Here is a 26,474-nt window from a genome sequence, read left to right on the forward strand (position 1 = left end):
GAATGTGTCATGGATCTGAATGAGCTCATATGGTAAATCCATTTGATATGCAACTGTAACACCCCGAGTTCAGAAGTGCAAGTTTAGGGTTCTTAGTGTAAATGAGGAAGGTCGACTCGGCGAGTCGATGGATAGACTCGGCGATTCGAGTCGCGATTCTCGTCAGGTGTTAAGTGACCGACTTGGCGAGTCGGCAGATGGACTCGGTGAGTTGGTGCTGAAGGAAGAAAACCCTAATCCGGGGGTTGTACCTGATATAAATCACCTTATAACCCACCCCAGCCTCTTTTGCACTCCCTTTGACATCCAGAAGCTTTCCCCCATCGATTTCAAACCCAAATTTGAGAGTGAGAAGGATCTAAGTGTGTTTTGGAGCTTGGAGAAGAAGGATACTTGAAGCAAGAGTTGATGGAATCATAGAGGAGCGAAGTGGATCTGATTTCCTTGCTTGTTGGCATCAGATTGAAGGTAAAAAGTTGTTGCCTTGACCTTGTTGTGTTTAGATTATTCATGGATGAAGTTTAGGGCCAAATTGTCATATATGAGTATCTTTTCGAATATTGGGCTCAAATCTGTGGTTGCTACTACAGATCTAGATTGGTCTTGACTCATGAACCTGGAAAGTGATAGACTTGGGGCTTGATAGAGAGTGTCCTTGCCTTAAACCTCCATTTTAGTTTGATTAGAGCTTGTTGAGCCTTGCATGCACGTAAAGTTGGAAACTTTACATGTGAATCTGGCCCTAGGAGTCCAGATCTATGTATTCGAAGCAATGGATTGTCCTGTGATCGTCTAAATGAAGATATTATGTATGGACTCGGCGAGTCGGGCTTGATATCAGTCTTGAGTCGCATAGTAACTCGGCGAGTCACATGGGTGGATTCGACGAGTTGTATGAAGATGGTCAGGAACTCAACGAGTTGGAAGAACAACTCGGCGAGTCTGTTAAATATTGCCTTGGACACGGCAAGTCTGGTCGTGGAGTCCTAACCTTTTCTGGTTGAACGGTGAATCGGCGAGTTGAGTCGCTATATGGGAGTTTTCAGAGCATGGGGACTCGACGAGTCAGCGGGTTGACTCGGCGAGTAGAGTCAGTCAGGGAGTTTGACTTTGACTGAGGACTTTGACTTGGACCAAGGGTTGACCAGTTTGACTTCCAAGGGTATGTTGGTGTTTATTGGTATTTATTGATTTCGGTCTTTTGGTATTGATCAGTGGTGGAGTCTGTGTCGGAAGTTGGAGCAGCGTGACCTTATTTCTGTAGATCGGCTTTGCGAGGTGAATTATCCTCACTATATCGACAGGGTCTACGGTACCAAGCCTAACCCTTTATCGGATGGAAATTTGGGTAGTTGTTATGTTATTGCTTTACTATATGGTTGCATACTGGTAGTTAGGATGGTATATGTTAGAGACCTGGTTAAGGTCGGAGTCCTGGTATATAGGATGATGCTATGTTAGTGACCGGTTAGGTCGGTATCCTGGTTAGAGTGTGATATATATGTGATCTGCTAGATCAGTTAATTAGTGATGAATTGCTATATGATTATATGTTTATGTGCACATGGTTGTTTGACTGGGGTTGGGTTGAGGCGGGTCCTGCTTTGTGCTGTAGGCCAACATACCCAGGACGGACCGGATATCCCGAAGGCCCAGCAAGCGGTACGGATAGGCTGTAGGCCCACGAGGGTGGACCAGATGTGCCGAGGCTCGAAGAGTGGACCAGACCGATTGAAGGCCCGACGCGGGAAGACCATTCATATTGTAGACTCAGAGAGTGGACCAGGTGGGTTGAAGGCTCGCTGCTGGCGGACCAACCACACTGCAGACTCGATGTATGTTGCTAGACCCGGAGGGTGGACCGGGTGGACTGAAGGCCCGGTGCGGCGGACCATTCACGCCGTAGACCTGAAGTGCACGGCTGTTCTGTTTATGATATGTTATGTTATGTGTATGGTATATGTGGTTGCTATTTTGGGGGTAACTCACTAAGCTTTCGGGCTTACAATTTTCAGTGTATTTTTTCAGGTACTTCAGGAGATCGTGGCAAGGCGAAGGCGTGATCGTACCGCTCCTCGTGTTTTATGTATTTATGATGTGGTTCTGGGAAATACTCTGATAATTAATGAATTGAAAACCTTTTTGTGATGAATTAATGAATATGGGTTGTTTTTGAAAAGTTTAAAGTGGTTGAAATCTTTTGGACGTTACAAGTTGGTATCAGGTCCTTGGTTTGAGTGAATTGAAGGAACATTCGTGTGAATCCAGTCTCAAATCAAGGAGAGTTTTCAATGAGAAATTAAAACAAATGGTTTTCAAAAATAAGTAAAAGAGGACGCAGAGGGTACGATCAGCCGGAGCTAGTAAGTTACCTCAAAAATTTCCGTACAAGTTATTTGTTTATGTGATATGTTAGAACAGCATGCTAGAGTTAGGCTTGGGATCTTCAGGAAGTGCATGATAGAGTTGCCTGATTGTGATGCTTGCTAGTTTATGGTCTCCTTTTATCAGAGTTTCAGTGTTCCTCTAGGAGTGAGGATAGAGTGCTTGCTATGTTTGTTAGTGCTTGGGGCGTTGTAATGATACTTGAGACAAATATGGGTAGGTGTGGAAGGTAGTATGGGCCCGTACTACTGAAAGCACATGACCCATACGCGTTTCAAGGAAGTCACAACCCCTGGGCGGTTGACTAGAGAGTCATTTTGGGTGGTTATGAGAAGTTTCTGAGGATCTCATGGTATATTGCAGAATGGCGATTACAAGAGAGCGGGAGAGGGTGGTTAGGAGGGGTCAGCACCACCCGATTTCGTTGTCTAGATGAGTACGGAAAAGTTGGATGCCATGATTTGTGAGATCGTGCATGATGAGGTTGCTGCTATTTTCCGGGCTGAGTTGCCAGAACTATTTGGTCGATCAAGATCGTCATGATTGAGTACTTTGATGAGCGCTATGCAGATCTTACAGGGACGGCTGCCGCGGCGGCTACAGCGGCTGTAGCAGCGGCAGAAGGAGGAGCCGGTAGAGGTTTTTAGTATCGGGACTTCGATAATACGAAGCCCCTACTTTTGATGGGGTTCAGGATCCGATTGTTGCTATGCGATGGTTGTTGGATATGGAGGGATGTTTCTTCACATGTTCATGCCCTGCTGATCAGAGGGTGAGGTGTGCTCTGAACCTGTTAAGGCTCGGGGAGAAGGATTGGTGGAGGTTGACTACGAGGTCTTATTCTGATGCGCAGCGGGCTGCGGTTACATGGGATCAGTTCCGGGAGATGTTCAGCACTCGTTATGTTCCACAAGTTGAGAGAGAGAGAGAGAGAGAGAAAGGTTGGTTTAGGAGTTCCTGGAGCTAAAGCAGGATGCAGAGTCAATGATGGAGATCACCAGGATGTTCACTGAGAGGGCGATGTTTTGCCCGGAGTTTGCTTCAGATCAAGCTCCGATGTCCCGATATCTGAGTATGCTCTAGAGGTACATCAGACACTTTGTGTCCAGATGTGATACCTTGTTAGAGTTGCAGGAGGCCACCAGACGGCGTGAGTTGGAGATTGAGTTGCAGTTGAGAGAGTAGAGGTAGGCCCCGGTGCAGTCGCAACCGGTGCCGAAACGGTCCAAGACCGTTGATTCTAGGTTGGGAGATCAGGGCAGCCGCACTTGTGGGAAGTGCGGGAAGAGTCATACCAGAGTTTGTAGGTGCGGAGGTGCGTGCCTCAAGTGCGGGAGAGAGGGGCATTATGTGAGGGATTGTCGTTAGTCATCCCCGGTTCAGGATATGGGAATTTTTTATCAGTGTCATCAGGTTGGTCACATGAGGGCCAACTGTCCACAGCTTATTGCCGGACCGGTGCAGGCTCCAACACCGGACACTTTGAGGATTACGGGTGGAGGTCAGGGAGGAGCAGAGCCCCCGAGGGCTCAAGGACGTGCTTTTTAGCTTACAGCAGAGGAGGCCAGGCTAGAGCCGGATACAACTGCGAGTATGTTTCCTTCTTGATATCTTGTTATCTTATGGTTGTTATGGAGTATTTTATTATAATAGTCTCGTTCGCATGACTCATGGTATGGTATTCATTCGTCTTTTCGTCGGATTTATTGTATGATCGAGGGTTTTGGTATTGAGAGTCTTAGTTGGTTATCATCCTTGGGGATTGATGGTGGGGAATTAGGCTTTTTGGGTCTGAATTTCATGTTTAGTGTTTGCAATTTGAGGGATACTCAGCTGGGGGTCAAACTCCCTTAGAGTTCGAGATGTGCGATGTAGGAAAGTGATTTTGTGGAGGTTGCTCGTTTCAGAATCAGATCAAGTATAAGAGAATTTATTGAGTAGGATTGTGTAAGTGATGCCGGTTGGGTCACCGGTGGTTGGTAGTCAGTGCTCTAAGTGGGGAGAATTGGAAAATTCTCAGGAGAATCGATAGCATGAGAGGTCAATTAGCTGTTTGGGTTTCAACAATATTTCAGTTAGCCAAGAGCGTGGGCTGGTATGAGTAGGTCAGATGAGTGGGGTGCGATACAGAACAAGGTTGGGCCTAGGGTTAGGCTGGGATTTGAGTATATAGAATGGAGTTAGAATTCAGAACCCCAAGAGGGTTAGAATAGTATGTACAGGAGAGATTCCCGGAAAGAATGGTTCAGGGTGACGTAAGACAGTTTTGAGCGGTCTGGACAGACTGAAGGCCGGAAGGCATACCAGTCAAACCGAAGGCTCAGGGAACGATCCTGACAGGCTGAAGGCCTAGGAGGGTGGTCCAGATATGCTGAAGGTTCCGAGAGTGGTCCAGATAGGCTAAAGGCCTGGTAAGGTGTTCCAGTCATGCTGAAGACTCTGTATGTTTTAGGGATCGGTACAAGGAGAATGTGGAGAAGCATCACCAGGGGATGATAATTGATATGGTCTGGCCCCAAGTATTGATCATGTTAGTGGAAAGCAGTGCATGGACCCGAGAGTCCTTGTGAGCAGATTCAGGGTATATGGAAGTTCGAGAATAGCAGTTGCTCTACATGGATAAAGTAGAGTGGAGTGTAGCTCAGTGGCACGTACAAGATCAGTAAGGGATGTTGAGTGGAATACTGGAAAGGAAAGGCATGTAGCTCCGGAAGGAGCATGGGTATTCCAAGAGGAGGAAGTGGAGTAAGTGGATTATTGTCAGCGCTTCAGCTATGGGTAGTAAGTATTGGGATTGTACCAGTGGTGTATAAGCACATCCGGATTGGGTGTCTGTTGAGGTTGCGGAAGGATTTCCGATAGTGTAGAACCGGAGTGGATGCAAGGAGGGAGCCTTGGTTTTTTCAGTATGGTTGTGATCAGGAAGTTATGTATGTAGTGGAGATTTATTCTGGGGATGTTGAAGGTATCGTCAGTGTGTTGGGTTTTCCAGCCCGAGGATGTGGGATCAGGTATAGCATGTGTATGTGATTGCAAAGGAGAGTTCATGGCAGTTGCTCGGGAGCTGAAGGATGTGTCATCCTGTCATCTCGGAAAGAAACGAGTTGATTTCGAAAAGGAAAGTGGGATGAGTCCCAGATGTGAATTCGTTAAAGGATATGCCAGTCGAGGAAAAGAAGCCGGTGGCCGGCTTGAATCGGTTGTCGTAACTCTGTAAGGGAAGAGTCGGACTTTATAGAGGTTTGATAGCAGTGTTAGGAGGAACCTGGGTCAATTGATCCCAGGAGATGCATTGTGGGAGTATTATTTGGAATTGTGTACCGCAGCAGGCTTCGGGGATGAAGCCTAATTTAAGTGGGGGGAATTGTAACACCCCGAATTCAGAAGTGCAAGTTCAGGGTTCTTAGTGTGAATGAGGAAGCTCGACTCAACGAGTCGATGGATGAACTCGGCGAGTCGAGTCACGATTCTGGTCAGGTGTTAAGTGACCGACTCGGCGAGTCGACGGCCGGACTCAACAAGTTGGTGCTGAAGGAAGAAAACCCTAATCCGGGGGTTGTGCTCTATATAAATCACCTTATAACCCACCCCAGCCTCTTTTACACTCCCTTTGACGTCCATAAGATTTCCCCATCGATTTCAAACCCAAATATGAGAGTGAGAAGGATCTAAGTGTGTTTTGGAGCTTGTAGAAGAAGGATACTTGAAGCAAGAGTTGGTGGATGATGGGTTTGAACAAACAATCCTATGTGTGCATGCAACCCTAGATTTGGATCTATGTTTTCTCTATTAGATACACAACTTTATGAACACAATAAGAACCCTAACTAGCAGGTATATATTTCGAAATTTGTATAGATGAGTAGATCACATACCTCTTGTTGTTATATTGCAATAACAACACTAATCTTCAATCTCTTAGTTTTGAAATCAAGTACCACAAGTGTAGTACCTCTAATGGCTCATAAACACCACAAGCAATTGGAGAGGCAAGAGAGAGAGAGAGAGAGAGAGAGAGAGAGAGAGAGAGAGAAAGAGAGAGAGAGAAATGAGAGAGGTTAGAAATCAGCTCTAGGAACCCTAGGGAACAAGTGTCCGATTTCTATAGCATTAGGGGTCTTTATATAGGGTAGAGATTATGGTTTCAGTCCTTATCCTTATCTAGTTGTTTGCCCACTAAGTAACCAAAAGATAAGCCTTGAAAACCCTTATCCTTGGAAGATTTCAAGGGCCTTATCCCCTTGAATTCGTCCACCTGTCCCATAGGGCATCCATTGCCCTAATTTGCAACTATCACATAATTATAATTCAGCCCCTACAATTTAATTAATTACATTTGATCGCAAAATTAATTCTCAATTAATTATTGAGCAATATTAATTAAACAAATATGATTTCTCCTATTAATATATTATTCCTATAATATATTAATAAATCATAATAACCTCTTTCTCTATTATTTCTCCAATCAAGTTGCTTTGGTGAAGGCAACCCAAAAGAACCATGCACAACCGGGTCAAGTACTTACCAAATATGGTTACGGGCTTAGACACTAATCCAACAGTTGTTGGATTAGTGTCTAAGGATGTAACCATATTTAGTAAGTACTTGGCCTGGTTGTGCATGGTCCTTTTGGGTTGCCTTCACCAAAGCAACTCGACTGGAGATACAAATTGAGAAAGAGATTATTATAATTTATTAATATATTATAAGAATAATATATTAAAGGAGAAATCATATTTGTTTAATTAATATTGGTCAATAATTAATTAGGAATTAATTTTGTGATCAAGTGTAATTAATTAAACTAGAGGGGCTGAATTGTAATTATGTGATAGTTGCAAAGTGGGGCAATGGTTACCCTAGATATAGGTTGGACGAATTCAAGGGATAAGGAATCCTTGAATTCGTCTAAGGATAAGGGTTATTAAGGCTTATCTTATGGTTACTTGGTGGGCAAGCAACTAGATAAGGATACGGACTGAAACCCTAATCTGTACCCTATATAAAGACCCCTAAATCCATAGAAACCGTCCCCACTTGATCCCTAGGGTTCCAAGAGCCGATTTCTACCTCTCCTTTTCTCTCTCTATTGCCTCTCCAATTGCTTGTGGTGTTTGTGAGCCATTAGAGGCACTACACTTGTGGTACTTGCTTTCAAGACTTATGGTTTGAAGATTTGAGTTGTTATTACAATATAACAACAAGAGGTATGTAATCTATCTTTCTACATGAATTTTGAAAACCCTAGGAGCATGCTAGGGTTCTTCATGTATTCATAATGTTGTGTATCTAATAGTAAAAACATAGATCCGAATCTAGGGTTGCATGCACACATAGGATTGTTGGCCCATAACCCATCAACAGTCTCCCACTTGGATAACTCTAGTAACCACAAATGTAAGTAAAACTCGATCAACAATCGTAGCTCTCAAAGATGTTGTTGAACTCTAATCTTATCAGTAACATGTCCTTTAGATAAGGGATCGTACAGTCCTCTGTTTTAGATATCGTGCGGACAATCTCATGGAACATAGTCATACTCATTGTCCAGCAGCTAGTTTCTCAATCTCAGATTCGTTTGACATAAAACTTAATTGAACACATTAATTCAGTCCTAACCGAGCCCGACACATAAGTCAAATCAAAATCATCGAGGGGGCCTAATATCGCTTTTATCCTATAAGGATAAAAGAATAGATAAACTTTGACTTATATGCATTTACTACTCACTAATCAAATTATACACAACAATGCGTTTTATGACATCAATTTACTGATGCGGTTTCGCATTATCAATGTACTATCAATTAGCAAACAATAACCCATATATCTTGGTTTTAAGACCATATGATATTATCATCTTGCGATCACTCGTGATAGATTCCATGAAGTGATTCCAGCAAGTGCGGGTTTATTCCAATGCCCAAAACTTATTTATAAGCACTCATGAATGTTGTAACAAACCTTTGTTATGTCTAATACCTTTTAGACAATCTACACACCAATTCATGACAGTTTTCATTCATACCTACTTCCAACATATGAATGACTGTGGACCATTTGAATAATTCGATTATTCTTAATTAACTCAATTATTCCGGAAGTCAAAACATGCAAAACAAAATAATAGTAAACCAATTAACATAATACAGTAGCTATACCAACAAAAAACACTCCTTTATTTAATCATCAAATGTCAATTACAATTATCTATTACTCAATTCTAAACTATCTAATCCAAACTAACATCGTCCTTCAGCCCAATGCTCCTAGCGTGTTGCAAGTGCTTAACCCTACTCAGTCCCTTCGTAAGTAGATTTGCTGGGTTCGTAAGTCCTTGGAACACTGCCGGTGCGTTGGTTAGACCGAAGGGCATCACTACAAACTCGTAGTGTCCATATTGAGTCCTGAATGTTGTTTTCGAAACATCACTCTCATGAACTTGTAGCTGATGATACCCTGATCTAAGGTCTATCTTTTAGAAGTAACTGGCTCCCTGAAGTTGATCAAAAAGGTCATCTATTCGAGGAAGAGGATAACGGTTTTTGATAGTCAACTTATTCAACTCACGATAGTCTATACACATCCGAAAGGATCCATCTTTCTTCTTCACAAATAATACCGGGGCTCCCCAAGGTGAGGAACTCGGTCTGATGAACCCTTTACTAAGTAGCTCATTGAGCTGACTAGATAACTCTTGCATTTCTGCTGGTGCTAAGCGATATGGAGACTTGGCTACAGGTTTTCCTCCGGGAATTAGGTCGATGCGAAACTCGACTTGGCGTTCGGGAGGGATTCCCGGGAGCTCTTCAGGAAATACATCAGGAAAGTTGTAGACTTTGGGGATGCTCTCGAGGTCTTTAACTTCCTGTTTCTCGTCGATTAAATGAGCTAGGAATGCATGACACTCCTTTCACAGAAGCTTTTGAGCTTTGATGCATGAAATGATGCGAAGATTTGAACTAAGTTTATCATCGTAGATCATGAGAGTGTTGTCAGAGGGAAGATTGAGACGGATGAATTTTTTGTAACAAAGGATATCAACATGATTGGGGCTCAGCCAATCCATGCCAATGATAACATCGAATCTTTTTATGGAGACTGACATAAGGTCGATGGGAAAAGAATGATCGTTCAGGGTAAGGGTACAACCTATGAATATATCGTTAGCGTTCTCTTTCTCACCGTTAGCCATCTCGACGGTAAATGTTTCGGTTAATGGTTGAGGACTATGTTTAAGAAGATGTTTGAATGAATGGCTAACAAAACTTCTTTCAACACCAGAATCGAAAAGGATGCAAGCATAAAAGTTGTCGAGAAGGAACATACCCGTGACGACGGTGGGATCGACGAATGCCTCATCCTGCCCCATGGTCAGAACTCTCCCGGTGTTGTTGGTTGTTGCTGCTTTGGGTAGTTTAGCTTGATATGCCCGACTTCACTGCAACCGTAGCAGGCCTGACCGACACCTGCTCCGGAGGCTTGATTGGTTGATTGGGTTAGTGTCTTGCAAAATCGAATCGTATGCCCCTTTTTACCACAATTGGAGCATGACAGTTCATGGAATGGGTCTTGGTTATGGTGGTAGTTACACTTGTCACACCGAGGGAGGGTACCAACATATCTACTGGTAGGTGCTTGAGTTGTAGAAGTGATGGCAGAAGCAGCAACAGGGATAGTAACAGCGTAGACTGCCACATTTTGCTGCTTCTTTGAGGGCTCTTGCGAAGACTGACCCTTCTTCTGTTTCCATAATTTTCTTTTCTCACCACTTCTTTTTGTCAATTCAGGAGCGGTGGCCACTTCATCGAGATCATCTCCATGATCGAGCAGGGTTTGAGCTAGGCATTTAGCGCTATCGAAGGTGTTTGGCTTTGCAGCCAAAACGTTTCCCTTGGTTGCCTGGGTCAGCCCCCAGATGAATCTTTCAATCTTTTTACTTTCCGGGGTAACCATTCCCGGACAGAGAATCGCTAGGTTTTCAAATCTAGAGGTGTAAGCAGCGACAATGAAACCTTCATCTTTAGGTTCTAGAGTTCGTGCTCCAATTTCTGTATTTCGCCCCGCGCACAGTACTCAGCAAGTAGAAGCTCCTTCATGTTCTCCTAACCCATAGAATTTGCTACTGGCAGGGTTAAGGATTTGACTCGGCCATTCCACCAAGTCAAGGCTTTATCGGTGAAAGTGCAGGTGGCGAACTTCACCTTATCAACTTCCGAACACGAACAAATTTCGAAAATAGACTCGATTTTCTCAAACCATTGAGTCAGAGCAATAACACCTCCAGTGCCATTGAAAGGTGTGTGTTTCGCGTTCATGAAATCTTTGTAGGAACACTCCTTCTGGTGTCCCTAACTATCTTCCTGGTTTTGGGGTTGAGTACCCCCTCCTGGCCCGCCAGAACCACTGGGGTTCATTTGTGACATGGCAACAGCCACATCAACAGTAACAGCTGCTTGGAACATGTCGGGATCAAATGGAGGAGGTGGTGGAGGAGGATTGTTGTTCCTTGAGTTGGGTCTTCTTCTTGGAGGCATCTTGATCTAAAATGATCAGGAAAGAGAGGATGGTAAGTCCTATGAATTGAATCAAGAGATATGGAACAAGAGATATCATTATGGCAGATAAAGTGTTCTACTATGCGATAATATATAGGAAAGCTACCAAAACAAGGGAATTTATCGCTAAAGGAAATGAGTAGCAACACTTGAATGAGGATTTCTATGACGAAGTTTACTCTTGGAAAATACTCCCATAGTATTTTATGTTTCGTTGCGACGAGGACTCATTGTTTGGATATTAGGTAAGTTTTAGGTCAACTGCACACCACAGTCACTCCCAAGCACATGTTGGCCGTGTCTCGAATGAATACAGTTGATCAGGCTATATTGACCCTAGACACGACTACATAACTGCCCAGGTTTAACCGCAGTGTACAACACCCAATTACTTATGTTTTGTTCTATTCGTTGTTACGGATTTTGGTATGTAGGTATATTTGTATACTTGGAGTAAAAATACTTAAAATTTTAAAGTATACTTTTAGTTCAGAGCACTTGTGCCCTTAGTGTTTATAGTTATATACCATGTAAGGTTCGATATACTTAGTTCACTATAAACAAGGGCTCTGATACCAATCTATCACACCCCGAAACCGACGGCGGAAACGTTCCGGGGCGGAGGACGTCATGTAAAGTATCACAACCAATGTACATAGCAGCATACTAAACACAACCATTACATTACATAGGAATATTTACATTTGTTTGAAAGCAAAGTAATACATGTTTTATATATACATCAGTATGAACAAAAGTAAAGAAGGGACTTCTATACGCTCCGTCTTCTCCAAAAGAACGCGTGATACATGTCTAACGAGAACATGAGAATACAAGTAGTTTTAAAAATATCAGCATAAAGTTGGTGAGTTCATAAGCATGTTTTGTTTCTGGTGAAAGAAAATGTTCCTTTAGGTTTACGAAAAGTTATTTCCTAAGAAAATCCCATATTTTCTTATAAAAGAAGTTTGGTTATCCATATGTTAAACAACATGTTTATGAAAAGTTATGTTATCCCAGGAAAAACCCTTATTTTCCTTAAAATTTGGTGGTTGGTTATCGATCCGGAATGAAGTGTACAAGTATCTACCATACTTGTAATGTTAAGTGAAGTTTCCTGAAAGCCTGGTTATCCTTGAAAAGTACATTAGTTTTAACACGTATATAAAACTAATAAGTAGGTAGTAAACTAATTCCTAGGGGTATTAGTTCACTAGGTTCATTATTACTAAAAGTAAATCTCCATTATCTAGTTTGCGAGTTCTATAACCATACGATAAACTAGATATGGAAAGTAAGAAGGCCAATATCACTTTATGACTTTTGTCACCCGTAAACCTGCTAGTCCCACTGTAGCTAGCAGTAAGGTGCGGGGTAGTCAGCCTCGTATAGATATATACACTCAAGTCACGTTCTCCCTCCAGGTGATTCTGGTTATAGGGGTGGTCCTCCACTCGCGTATCTCTGTGGAGTGTTACCGAGGACGTGTCTCCAATCTTAAGAATAAAGAATTTACAAGTAATAATACGGAAAAATCCTATTTTATGAATGACATAAAATCCTTTGTGAAATATAAAATATAACATTTTATAATGAGTTTCACAATTAGTTTGAAAACTAACTCTGCAAGTTAAACGGTTGGTAATATGATTTTCTGTGTTAAAAGCATACTGAACATGTAACATTTCATATGAAGTAATAAGTTTGAGTACAAGATTTCCTTGTACTTTTTCTTGTATTCCCCCTCCCCCCTGACATGAAAAACATGGAAAAAGGTGTAGGGGTATGAACTTACCATACGGGAATGTGCCGGGTAGGATGGTAAGTGTCAGTTTAGGGCTTGAACATACGTGAGGATCCTATGTAACATGAGGAGATACATAATTATATCTAATTAGACATCGAACCACTAATTAAGTAAGATAATACACTCCGAGGTGCGAAAACACTTTATCTCAAGTGTTAGGAATGATACGGGTTGCATCAAAGGGGTGTATAGCTTAGATAGGGAGTTTACTCTTCAAGAGTAAACTCTTAGGGGAGATTACGGCCCAAAGACAATATCCCCATGAGTTTAGAGCTGTAAACTCATGGTTGGAGTGTTTTTGGATGTTTAAATGTCTTATATTGCAAAAGGGAAGGTTCTAGGGTTGATTCAATGGCTTAGGAAGTGATCGGGACTTGAAATGACCTTGGAAATGAAGTTTGCGGTTCTTGAAGAACACTTGGTGATTTTATTGCCGTAAACACATGGGGTTACGGCCGTAAACTCATGCTTGACTCATTCTTGCATGATTTAGGGTCTCAAATGAAAGAATACAAGGTTCTATGCATTAATCCAAGCCATAGGGGGAAGTTAGGGCACCATTTGACCTCCTTAAGGGAGTTTACAGCCAAAGGACCAATCCCTTGGGGGTTCACATCCGTAATCTCTTAAGTTCTTGGTTTCTTTGATGTTTAAGGTCCCTACTTCGATGGTGGTTGGTTCTAGACATTAATCCAAGCCATAAGAGGTGTTTAAGGGCAATTTAACACCTTAAAAAGGTGTTTACGGTCCAAGAATGTTCTTGGGCCATAAACTCATGTTTACTCCCCTTATGACATGTTTTTGGTGTTCTAGGCTCATTCAAGCAAGTCCCTAAGTCATAGCTAAGCACTAGAAAGGATTTGGAAGGGTTTTTGGGGCTTCAAAACCCCACTTATGGGTGTTTACGGTTTTGGGGTGTTCCTTGGCCATAAACACATGATTTTGAGAGTTTTGGATGATTTAAACACGAATTTGCATGCATAACAAGCTAAACAACAAGCTAGGATGGATCACTTACAATTTTGGAGCTTGAAAGGGGCGTTTTTGGATCAAAACCAACTTGTAGAGAGAGAGAGAGAGAGTAGAGAGAGAGTGTGTGTGTGTGTTCAAAGGGGGAAAAGCTTCAAATGTGACCACTCAATCCCTTATATAGGGGTTGAGTTTCCGGCCCGGTGGAAATCTACCTGATACCGACGTTAAACGGAGATTATGGTCGTACACGATTAAATGTTCGTAACCCGACTTGGTCGTAAACTTGAAATCTTTTCAAAGGTATATCGATGATGTTTCACGTGTTCCTAATTCGTTTGGTCACTCATGAAGTCATAATAAAGTCTCAATTTAATTAACTTAATTCAAAATGTTAACGGAAAATTTAATAAATACGAGTTTTATTAACGGAAATGGGTTACAGTGACAGAATAAATTTCAGGTTGTCACATGAAGGGGCTGAGTAGGGTGAAGTACTTGCAGCACGCTAGGACCATTGGGCTGAAGGACGTATTAATTTTAAATAGATAGTTTAGAAATGTGTAATAGATAAATTGTAATTAACATTTGATGATTATATAAATGGGTATTATTTATGAGAAAAGTTACTGTCTTTTATGTTAATTATTTACCTATTGTTTCATTTTGCATGTTTTGACTTCATGAATAATAAGATTATTCGAACAGTCCACAGTCGTTCATATATTGGAAGTAGGTATGAAAGAAGACTGTCATGAATTGGTGTGAAGATTGTCTAAAGTATATTAGACATAGCAAAAGTTTGCTACAACATTCACGAGGGCTTATGAATTTGATTTGAGCATTGGATTAGACCCGTGCTTGCTGGTATTACTTCATGGAATTTATCTCGAGTGATCGCAAGACGATATTATCATATAGTCTTAAAACCTAGATATATGATTTATTGTTTGCGAGTTGGTTGTGCATTGCTAATGCGTAAACGCATTAGTAACTTGATGTTATAAAACGCATTGTTGTGTATCAATCAATAAGTGAATGGTAAATACATATAAGTCAAAGTTTATCTGTTTCTTTTATCCTAAGAGGGTAAAAGCGATATCTGGCCCCCTCGATGATTTGGTTTGAATTATGTTCCCGACCCGATCAGGACTGAATTGATGTGTTCAATAAGTTCCATGTCAGATGAATTCGAGACCGAGAAACAAACTGCTGGATAATAAGTATGACTATGTTTCATGTAATTATTCGCACAATATCTAAAATAGAGGACTATACGATCCCTTATCTAAAGGACATGTTACTGATAAGATCAGAGTTCGAAAAGCATCTTTGAGAGCTACAATTGCTAATCAGATTGTACCTACACTATAGTTACTAGACTTATCCAAGTGGAAGACTGTTGGATTAGTGTCTAAGCCCGTAACTATATTTGGTAAGTACTTGACCCGGTTGTGCATGATCCTTTTGGGTTGCCTTCACCAAAGCAACTAGATAGGATGATTTATGAAGAGAGAGAGAGAGAGAGAGAGAGAGAGAGGTTATTATGATTTATTAATATATTATATGAATAATATATTAAAATAGAAATCATATAGTTTAATTAATATTAGACAAGAATTAATTAAGAATTAATTTTGTGACTAAAAGACATTAATTAAATAAAAGGGACTAGAACTGTCAATTGTTTGATAGTTGAATATTGGGCTGGGAAGCGTTATGGATTAGGCATGGACGAAATAAGGATACGTCCATCCTGAATTTCAGCCATTGAGGCCTTATTCCAGAAGATTCCTGAGACTGCTTAAGGCCTAAGCTATCCATTAGGGTTTTGACTGAAACCCTAGCAGCACAAGTATAAATAGACCCCTAGGACATCAGATTTTCGGCCACTTGAAATCTTAGAAGAGTTCATAGCCGAAAGTTGTGCCTCTCCCTTTTCTCCAATACCATCCTCTTGCTTGTGGTGTTTGTAAGCCATTAGAGAAGTGACATGTGTGACTCTAAGCTCCAAGACAAGAAGATTCAAGCCATTGTTGTAGAGGTAATCATCTAGATCTGATTTTATATGATATTTTCAAAATATGTATGTTAGATCTAGGGTTCATAAGTCTTGGATGAATTGCATGTACAATAGAGATCCTAGATCCAAGGTTTAGGGTTTGCATGAGCATATATGATGTTCTTTTGTGTAAAACCCATCAATATATATATATATATATATATATACACACACACACACATACACACACACACACGCGCGCGCGCGTAAGCTAATAAATGCTAAATAAAATTGAGCCTTCCTCATGGGCTAAAACCATAAGGATCTCAACATTGTTGAGTGATGTACTTGTGTAGTTTGCATTACCTGTTACCTTTTTGAGTATATGCACATGTTTTCAACGTTGGTGTTGGTATGTATGAAGACACATCCCTTGACACTCTTTCCATTTGTTTTCCAAAATTTTGTGTTCCAAGTGGGTTTTTAGCATTCTTCACAATCTACATTGTTTCGTGCTCTCTACATGGAATCTTAATACTCATGAATCACAATCATTTGCACCGATTCATGCATTATCATACATCTTCTTGTACTTATTATTGTCACGAATAGAAAAGCAACATTCCAAAGCTACGATACTCACTTGAGCCAACGACCATTGCTGCATTCCTAACCATTGTAGCTAAGACTTTCTATTGATCATATTTCTCTTTCTTGCTACCATTTTAAAACACCAAAATTACGAGTTCTTAGGGAGTTGCATTCAGGACCGTCCCAAGTCGATTTGAGGTCCGGGGCGAAAACAAAAGATGAGTCCCTTCAAAATTTAGTAATCACTAACAATAATACAATGATGTTATGGAGACGAGTACAAGATGATTTAGGAATGCAGCATAAAGGATGAGTTTAAAGGATGACAATTAAATATTAAAACCAATAAAACCATTTGGTTAGTGCATAAAAACCAATAACAAAGCAAAATAAAAAATGAACTATAGAACAACCGACCCATTTGAAAAACCATTCATTTGGTGTTTGGAAAAGAAAAACAAAAAGATAGTGTTTGGAAAAAATCATATTTCAGTGAAACCTCTGAAAAAAATAACTTGATGACCTGCCTAACGTACTGATAGGTTAGCATTAATATATTGTTATCAAACCTAGAAAAAGAATTATGTACTAAAAGACGATAAAAGATAGAAAATATCATATATAAACAAAGAAATTATGTATAATAATGGGTTAGAAAAACACCAAAATAAAACATGAAATAATTGCTTGTGTGGTTTGTTGAAAAAACAAAGAGAGTTAAGGGATCATTTATGTAACTTGTATGATTCATAAATAAGAATGTGGGGGCTTTTCTAGATTTCAATTTCAATAAAATGATCAATAAAAGAAGTTAGGCGCGTATTATGGAAATTGTTAATCTAAAAACTGCATATAAAAGGAATCGAACACGGGGCTATTGAAAAAAGGTGAAACAAGTAATGAAAGAAATTATTAATCTAAAAACTGTGCATATAGAAGGAATCGAACATGGGGACCATTTATGTAACTTGTATGATTTGTAAATAACCAAGAAGAATGTGGGGGCTTTTCTAGATTTCAATTTCAATAAAATGATCAATAAAAGAAGTTAGGCGCCTATGAAGGAAATTGTTAATCTAAAAACTGCATATAAAAGGAATCGAACACGGGACTATTGAAAAAAGGTGAAACAAGTAATGAAAGAAATTATTAATCTAAAAACTGTGCATATAGAAGGAATCAAACATGGGGAAATTAAGAAAAGATGAAACGCTTACCACCGCTGCTAACCAATTCATCTACTTAAACATTTTGTAACTCTTTTGATACAAATCAGTTATATATATATATATATATATATATATATATATATATATATATATATATATATAAATAAAATATCAAACAACATTAATTTGGGGCCCCAAACCGTAGTGAGGCCCGGGGCCGTCGCCCAACTTGCCCGCCCTATTGGGCCGGCCCTGGTTGCATCATTACGTTTAAAATAAGGTAGCTAGATTGGCTTAAGAATCCTAATAAGTCATTAAATTGTTTTTCTTTGTTTTGGTTAGTATCTCGCTAGTCATTCTATATAAAATTTGGTTGATTGTTAAAATAAAAATTTTCTTTGTTTTGGTTAGTATCTCGCTAGTCATTCTATATACAATTTGATTGATTGTTAAAATAAAAATAAAAATAATAGATCTTTTTTGAAACGGCGAAATTTTATAAAAAAGAAACAAGGGTCGAAGCCTTACAAGGAAAAAGACTTGGCAAACAACTAAGCTAAATCACAACCCCAAAGCAATACAAACCCCCACACCCCCCGCCCAGGGCAAAGCTACAAGACACTAAACGGGGAACAACACCAATTCGCCCAATTACAATTGCCAAAATTACCCCTATGTTTAACCCACCCAAAGACCATAGATATAATGTTGTCCACAACTTTAGCAATGGTTGTAGGCACCTGATTAAAAAGCTTATCATTCCGGCCCTTCCAAATACACCACAGACCTCCGTACAATATGGCAAGAAAGACCTTCCTTTTTTTTTGGGCAGTTCCCCCACTTAGCAGCAAAATTCAAACGAAAGGGACATCATACCACTTAAAAATCCACTTGAACACCTCCTTAGCGAGATCGTAAGCAATAAGCAAGTGATCTGTATCATCCACACCATTAATGCAAAAGAGACACCTCATAGAAGAAACACCCACACCCCTCCTTGAAAGAGCCATGGAGGAAGGAATTGATGGGTTTTCTACAAACAATCTTATGTGTACATGCAACACTAGAATTAGATCTATGTTTTCACTATTAGTTACACAACATTATGAGCACATAATAAAACCCTAATGAGTCATACTATTTTCAAAATTCACCAAGAAGATTAGAATACATACCTTTTGTTGTTATATAGTAATAACAACTCAAATCCTCCTTGTAATGGCTTTAGAAAGCTTAGAGTCACAAGTGTCACTCATCTAATGGCTCACAAACACCAAGAGTAAGAGGATGAAGAATGATAAGAGAGGAGGCACCCAAAAACGTGTGGAAACCCTAAGGAAACTCTTAGCCACGTTTTTGGTGCTCTAGGGATCCTTAAATAGTGAGGCTATTAGGGTTATCTAACAAGGAAACCCTAATTTGACTTCTTAAGCCCTAACCAACCCATGAACTTCCTCCTTAGAGGCCTAGGATGATTTCTAATGGGTTTCCCCATAGAATTTGTCCACCCCTCTAATATGGAGTCCATTAGCCTAATATTCAACTATCATACAATTGACAGTTCTAGTCCCTTAAGTTTAATTAATGTCTTTTAGTCACAAAATTAATTCTTAATTAATTATTGACTAATATTAATTAACCAATATGATTTCTCCTTTAATATATTATTCTCATAATATATTAATAAATCATAATTAATCCTCTCTCTCCATAATTCATCCTATCAAGTTGCTTTGGTGAAGGCAACCCAAAAGGAGCATGCACCATCGGGTCAATTACATACCAAAATAGTTATGAACTTAGACACTAATCCAACAGGGATACCATCCAAACTAGCCCTCCAAACAAAGCAGATTATTTTTAAGGGGACAAGATTCACCCAAACGGTTGTACTATTAGTCCCAACGGTGACTTTGGAGTCGATGAGCTTACGAATGTCTCTAACATAGAACTGCCCATCACTAGAAAGTTTGGATTTCCAAGAGTCAGGATCCGAGGACAAGGTAACCCCATCGAGGAGCCGACAGAGTTGGGCCAGTTCTATCATCTCCACGAGAAGGCTGGGATTTTTCCTTTAAGCCCATAAAAAACCATTCGAAGAAAATCTTTCTGCCAGAAAACAAGACTTACGTTTATCCAAGGCATATAATTTAGGAAACCTAAAAGCCAGATTTCCATCACCAATCCAATTATCAAGCCAAAACAGGGTATTCCGCCCCGATCCAATTTTGGTGGATACGAGTCGAGGCCCATCTCTCCCAAAATTCTCGAAATAGATACCAGATTATTCCAAACACCAGGGATAGATCTCTTGGACAGATTATAAATTGGTTTGCGAGAAAGATTATGAATCCCACAAATAACTTGCTTCCATAGAGAAGAATTATCCAATTTTAACCTCCATATCCATTTACATAATAAAGCAATATTAAGGCTCTTAAGAGAGCCAACACCTAGACCACCCAACTCTTTATCCGCAAGAACATGCTTCCATGCAACCCAACAAATTTTGTTTTTCTCATCCGTCCCACCCCAAAGGAATCTTCTACGAATCTTCTCCAACAAATCAATAATGGAATTAGGGGCCTTAAAAATCAAAAAATAAAACAGAGGCATGCTTCCAAGAACTGACTTAACCAAAGTCAATTTGCCTCCAAAAGAGAGGGTCTTGGATTTCCAACTCGAAAGCTTACCTTGCACCTTATCAATAACTGGTTTCCAATTTCTTTTAAGGTTCATGTTAGCCCCAACGGGAACACCGAGATAAACGAATGGGAGGTTGGCAGCCTCGCACCCCATAATATTAGCGCAACTTACAACATCATAATTGTTAATACCTATCCCATAAACCTTTGACTTGTGAAAGTTAACATTTAAACCAGACACCACATGAAAACATTTAAGGATTCTAGAAAGGTTCTTGAAGTTTGAGAGGGACCAGTCACCGACTAATAAAACATCATCCGCGTAAAACAAATGAGAGATGGAGGGACCATTGTTTGGAAGAGAAATACCCGAATACAAGGAATTTTGGATCGCCGATCTCATAGCCACATTAAGACCTTCCATAGCAATGATGAAGAGAAAATGTGATAGCGGATCACCTTGACGAACTCCTTTAGTGATGGAGAATTCATTTGTAGGAACACCGTTGATTAGAACAGACGCCCTAGAAGAATCAAGGGAACCTCGGATCCAAAACCTCCATCTATTTCCAAAACCCATTTGATACATCACCGAATCCAAATAATTCCAATTTATGGAATCAATGCTTTATCAAAATCTACATTAAAAAGAAAGGTTCCTCTTTTAGAATGTTTCGCCCAACTACATATTTCGTTTATAATCATGGGCCCATCCAAAATGTTACGACCTTCAATGAATCCCGATTGCACTTCATCAATCACGTTGCCTATCACGCGCTTTATCCGGGCAGCAAAGATCTTGGAGATAATCTTATGAAGGCTGCAGATCAAGCTAATGGGGCGATAGTCATTGAGGGTAAGTGGATCCTTCACCTTAGGAACAAGAGTGATAAAAGAGGCGGTGCAACCTCTAGCTATTCTGCCACCGGCTTCAAAGTACTTAACAAAGTTCATTATGTTAATTTGTTATATTTGTTTTACAATAGAAATATAATAACTCATCGCCAATCCATGTATTCCATGTATGATACAGTCGATTCGAACTGGTGAGTTACCAAATTCATGAGCTCTTATAAATTTCACCTGAACACGACTATAATTAATTGCAATATAATTTCAGTATATAATTTCGTCGAAGAAACGAATGTAATATAATTCGTTAGAAAAATAATTCAAATCTCGAGAGAAGGTTTTTTCATGAATTTGCTTAAAAAACAATCAAACATCGCAATAATTATTTTGTTTATAATATATTTGAAATTACCCTCGGGATCGTTTATTTCATTTAATAACACATTAGCATGGACCACAACGCGTTACAATCGCAACTGTTTTACACCCGACACTGTAGTGCCATAAAGAAAAATAAAAAAACACACACAGACCTAAATGAAGCTTTTATTAAATTAATATAACCCACTAAAATAAAGAACAATAGCCTGGAAGGAAAGTGGTTTCACGCGCTACTCCATGTGCGCGTAGGTAAATTCAAGGGGATATTGCATGGATCGTGTCTACGAGTCCAAATACGTTGGCTTACAATTTACGTTAGCTTTAAGCTACACCGCCGGCGTCGTCACCGGCCGTCAACTTCCCTCTTATCAGATCCTCGTTCGTTGACACCCACAAAATAATAACTCCTCTATAAAACCTTTTCCAGAACAACGAAACCAGACTGATTTACAAAACCCAGATTCAGGCATAAAGAAATTTAACGGTGTTTATTTGGTGGTGGCGGCGGTGTGAACTACCATGGCCTCGTCAAGCGGAGGTGTTCCGCCAGGGTTCCGGTTTCATCCCACCGACGAAGAACTGTTACATTACTACTTGAAGAAGAAGATTTCATTTCAGAAATTCGATATGGATGTTATTCGAGAAGTCGACTTGAACAAGATTGAGCCATGGGATCTTCAAGGTATTTAAACTAATGAATTTCTCAAAAATGTATATTTATGTATGTATGTATGTATGAACTGAAGCGGAATAGAATTTATGAACAAGAAAATAAATGAAAACGAATCAGTTGAGTTTACTTTTAGTATAAAGTATCGAGTTCTAGTTTATGTGTTTGAATATTTCATATGAAAAATGAATAGATAAAATCATACAACATATATATAATGAGTTTTAGGATAATTTATACCTAAATTCATTTTTTTTTTTTTTTTTGTTTTAAAGGTATGATATATATGTTAATTTAATTTCTATTTCAATGAATGAATTTTCAAAATAATAATTAAATTCCATAATTTACTATACTTTGTGAAATAAGAACCATAATTACCAAGAGTTTTTGATCATAATAGTGTGATTAAAAAAGTATTTACCATGCTTTTAAAAATATTTACTAAAATAGTATTTCATTTCATTTTTCTTTATTTTTCAGATTTCCTTAATATTTTTTATTTTAAATATCCAGTTTTTTTCTCTTTTATTTTATATTTTTACTTTTTGTTAAATAACAATTTTTATTTTAGTTATTTTTTTACCATTTTTTTACTGTTTTTTTTTTAACTAAAAGTTTTCTTTATCATTTTTATTTCTTTTATTTTCTTTTTAATTTTAAATATCCATTATTATTTATAGTATATAAAATTCTTTTAAAAGAAATGCTAATTTCACTTTCATAAGTATAATTAAGTGGCCCAATTGAGTAGTGCTTTAGTTTTCTAATACGAATTTGAAGATGTTTGTTATTTTAGTTTTCATATCATTAAACGATTAAATATATTTTCATAGAAAATCAATAAGCATAGAACATGTGTAAAAAGTTTATATAATTCAATAGGATATAATGTTTTTTTTTTCCTTTAAAATTAAATGGATTTGTTTTTATGTAGTTTGCATTAAACAACCAAAAACCGGCATTTAATATAAATTACCGATTCAAGGAAAAGGAAAAGGGGATCTAATTATTTCTTTTCACGACTTTAACATTACACATATAATGTTTTTAAGATAAAAAAAACTCAACATTGTTCGTTAAAAAAAATACAACAATAAAAAAATAGAATACATGACATATTCTATTATCTTGTATCTTTTGTTTATTTATTGTTTTATTCCATTCATCCAAATAAACATTAAAATTAATTTTATTTGTTTTGTATAATTCAGTGTTATGGATTTTTCTTTTTGGTAAAACACTAAATTATGTAACTAGTTACTATATTTTATTTTACTAATTTTATATCAAATTAATTTTGTAATCAATTACTACAATATGATACAATCATATTGAATTCGCTACCAATTTATTACTTTTTTTTACCATATTGATTGCATATTTACAAAATAAAATAGTATTATATACAACATCCTTACATGAAAAAAATAATTATGCCCCCTTTACACATGCTCTACCCTTATTGATTTTCTACTAAAAGATATATCATTGTTTAATTATATGAAAACTAAAATAAGAAAACGTCTTCAAATTCATATTATATGATATTAGAAAACAAAAGCACTACTCAATTGGGCCACTTAATTATACTTATAAAAGTGAATTTAGCTTATCTTTTTAAGTATTTTTACATAATATAAACGATAATTGATATTTAAAATTAAAAAGAAAAAAATTAGAAATAAAAATGAGAAAGAAAACTGTAAGTTAAAAAACAGTAAAAAACGGTTAAAAAAACTAAAATAAAAATTGTTATTTAATAAAAATAAAAAGGTGAAATTAAAGAGAAAAAAATTGAATATTTAAAATAAAAAGTATTAAGGAAAACTGAAAAATAAAGAAAAATGAAAAGAAATACTATTTTAGTAAATATATTTGAAATGATACTAAATGGTAAATATTTTTTTTATTCACCTTATTATATATACTTTTTCAATCACAGTATTATACTTTATTCAATCCCCTTATTACATAAGATGTGATGATCACCCTAATCATGTGGATTTTAATTCTCTTGTTATTTAAGAAAGGATTTAATCAAATAATTTTGGAAAAAACAAACTTTCCTTAGAAATTTTGTAAAATAGTTTTGATTTAGTATAAATAATATTAATTAATAAAATAGAAATTGTATATAAAATCTACTATCAAACATTAATAAAATAGAAACTGTATCAGTTACATAATTTCGTTTAACTTTGTCCAAAGTTAGAACTTAAAGGTTAATTACGGGATTTCGAATAATTAATTACCTTGAAAAATATCTTCTAAATTTTTAATTATGAAGATTGGAGAATTTAAAAATCCATTTTAAACATGCAAAAATATATACAAAATAAAGAATCTAGTTGATAAATTTGTACAAAATCTCTATTCTAATAAAAGAATATGTTTATTTTCATTTTGTTATGTCTCGTTCTATAGCCTCCTAATTAATGTCTTATTATTTGTTAATCAATTTATTCTTCATTTCAAATTTCAAAATTTTCATTATAATTATATTAAATTAATAAAATTAGAATAAAATTCATAAAGATTATAATAGGATATAATTTCATTTACTTATTTAAATCAAAGATTATAATTTTATATAACTAAAAAAATATTTTTTAATTAATAATTTATTTAAAATGTTTTATTTAAAATAATTAATTAATAATTTTAAGTTTTATTTTGAAAATTTAATTAATTTTATAAGCGGGTTTTCATGGTTATTTTACCTCTGATTTAGTTTTACTTATAGCGGTAGTAATTCCTTAAATTCCATAATCAAATTGCATGTATATATATCATTAAACAATTAAGGTCTATCTTGTGTTCAATGTGATACAATATTTTAGATTAAACTCTGTTACATATAATTAAACGGCGACATGACGATTATATTTATGACAGAGAGATGTAACATCGGGTCGACACCTCAAAACGAGTGGTACTTCTTCAGCCACAAGGACAGGAAGTACCCGACGGGTTCGAGAACGAATAGAGCAACGAATGCTGGTTTTTGGAAGGCAACTGGGAGAGACAAATGCATCCGAAACACTTTCGAGAAGATTGGTATGAGGAAAACGCTTGTGTTTTATCGTGGTCGAGCTCCTCATGGCCAAAAGACCGATTGGATCATGCACGAGTATCGATTAGAAGATAACGAAGATCAACATGATCCGCTCAATTCCACCCTCACGTCTCCTGTAAGTTAATTATATCGATCTCTAGCTATACCATCATCCAGGAAATCTGAGCTAGTGTTTTCTTGAATTTTCACAATGTTTTAAATTCCTGCAGGAAGATGGATGGGTGATTTGCAGGGTGTTCAAAAAGAAGAATCTGTTCAAGGTTGGAGGAAACGAAGGGTCAAGAGGTAGCAGTGGGTCCGATCAACTTAACCATGGTTCGAATCAACCTGGTTCTTTTTCGCACCCTAGGGTTGAAAACCATCATCAGTACTTACCATACCATCAAGAACAGCACCAACAGCTACAAACCTTCGTCGATCTTGGGCTTAACCATGGCCACCTTCCGCACCCTTATCCACATCTCCAAGCTCAAAACTTCATACCGACCCACAAACCGTTAGGCTATGATTTTTCGAATCTACCATCGGAAGATTCACCGGTGATGGTTAAACAATTGATGTCAAACCATGGTGATTGTGATAGTGGAAGCGGCGAGAACCAGCAGCTTCCTGTTGGTTACCAAGGTTGTGAGCCTGGTTTAGAGGCCGGAACCTGTGAACCACCTGAACGCATGGTTAATGCTGCTGGAAACGAGTGGGGAATGATGGACAGGATCGTGACTTCGCATCTTGGTGCTGCAGCCAATGAAGATGGAAGTTCGTCAAAAGAGTTGGTGAGATATGAAAATAATGCAAATGCATCATCATCTTCATCAATGCAACAAGTCAATCAATTGCCATTGCGGGGAGAAATGGACTTTTGGGGCTACGGGAAGTAGTCAAATATACATATATACTTGTATCTTAATTTTCTTTGAAATTGTGGATTAGATCTTCAAATGAGGATTTCTCTAACCATATGAAATTACCAATACTTCAATTATTATGACTAATTCTGTATTCAATTCTATATAAGTAATATGAAGGAGATGATGTTATAAAAAATGCTCATATTTCATTATGTAACCGCTCTGTGGCTGAATTGTAATGAGTTAGGTTACCGGATATACCAGTAACATTGATGGGGGTGTTGATGATGTGGCACCATCACCATGGCATGCACACCACCTCCAATGGTGTGGGCGGGTGTCGTCATATACAAAAACTTTCTTCCTCTTTCTTTCTATTCCCCTTCGCTTCTGTTGTCTTCCTCTTTCAATGACCTTCAAGTGATTAGAATGAGAAAACAATCCCCTTCTTCTTTGTGGTGGTGTGAAAACTGATGTGGAAAGAGATGGTTGTGTGAGGCATTTGAGTATATCTT

At 38.0% G+C, this 26,474-nt stretch overlaps 1 protein-coding gene across 1 annotated transcript; it reads left to right on the plus strand.

Annotated features, from left to right (window-relative positions):
• The first annotated feature begins 21,772 nt into the window (after positions 1-21,772).
• On the plus strand, positions 21,773-26,077 carry LOC145048562 (protein BEARSKIN2-like). Its single transcript, XM_078997098.1, has 3 exons — positions 21,773-22,044; positions 24,931-25,226; positions 25,321-26,077. The coding sequence occupies exons 1-3, from the start codon at positions 21,882-21,884 to the stop codon at positions 25,987-25,989; spliced, it is 1,128 nt and encodes a 375-aa protein (XP_078853224.1). The 5' UTR covers positions 21,773-21,881; the 3' UTR covers positions 25,990-26,077.
• Positions 26,078-26,474: the final 397 nt, after the last annotated feature.

The sequence above is a fragment of the Lactuca saligna genome, chromosome 1 (genome assembly GCF_052625555.1).
Source record: "Lactuca saligna cultivar CGN05327 chromosome 1, ASM5262555v1, whole genome shotgun sequence".
Lineage (NCBI taxonomy): Eukaryota > Viridiplantae > Streptophyta > Magnoliopsida > Asterales > Asteraceae > Lactuca > Lactuca saligna.

Excerpts from the sequence above, each read along its gene's own strand:
- LOC145048562 (XM_078997098.1), top strand. The coding sequence starts at position 21,882 with ATGGCCTCGTCAAGCGGAGGTGTTCCGCCAGGGTTCCGGTTTCATCCC. Across the intron at positions 22,045-24,930 it reads TGAGCCATGGGATCTTCAAG|AGAGATGTAACATCGGGTCG; the intron begins GTATTTAAACTA and ends TATTTATGACAG. Across the intron at positions 25,227-25,320 it reads ATTCCACCCTCACGTCTCCT|GAAGATGGATGGGTGATTTG; the intron begins GTAAGTTAATTA and ends AAATTCCTGCAG.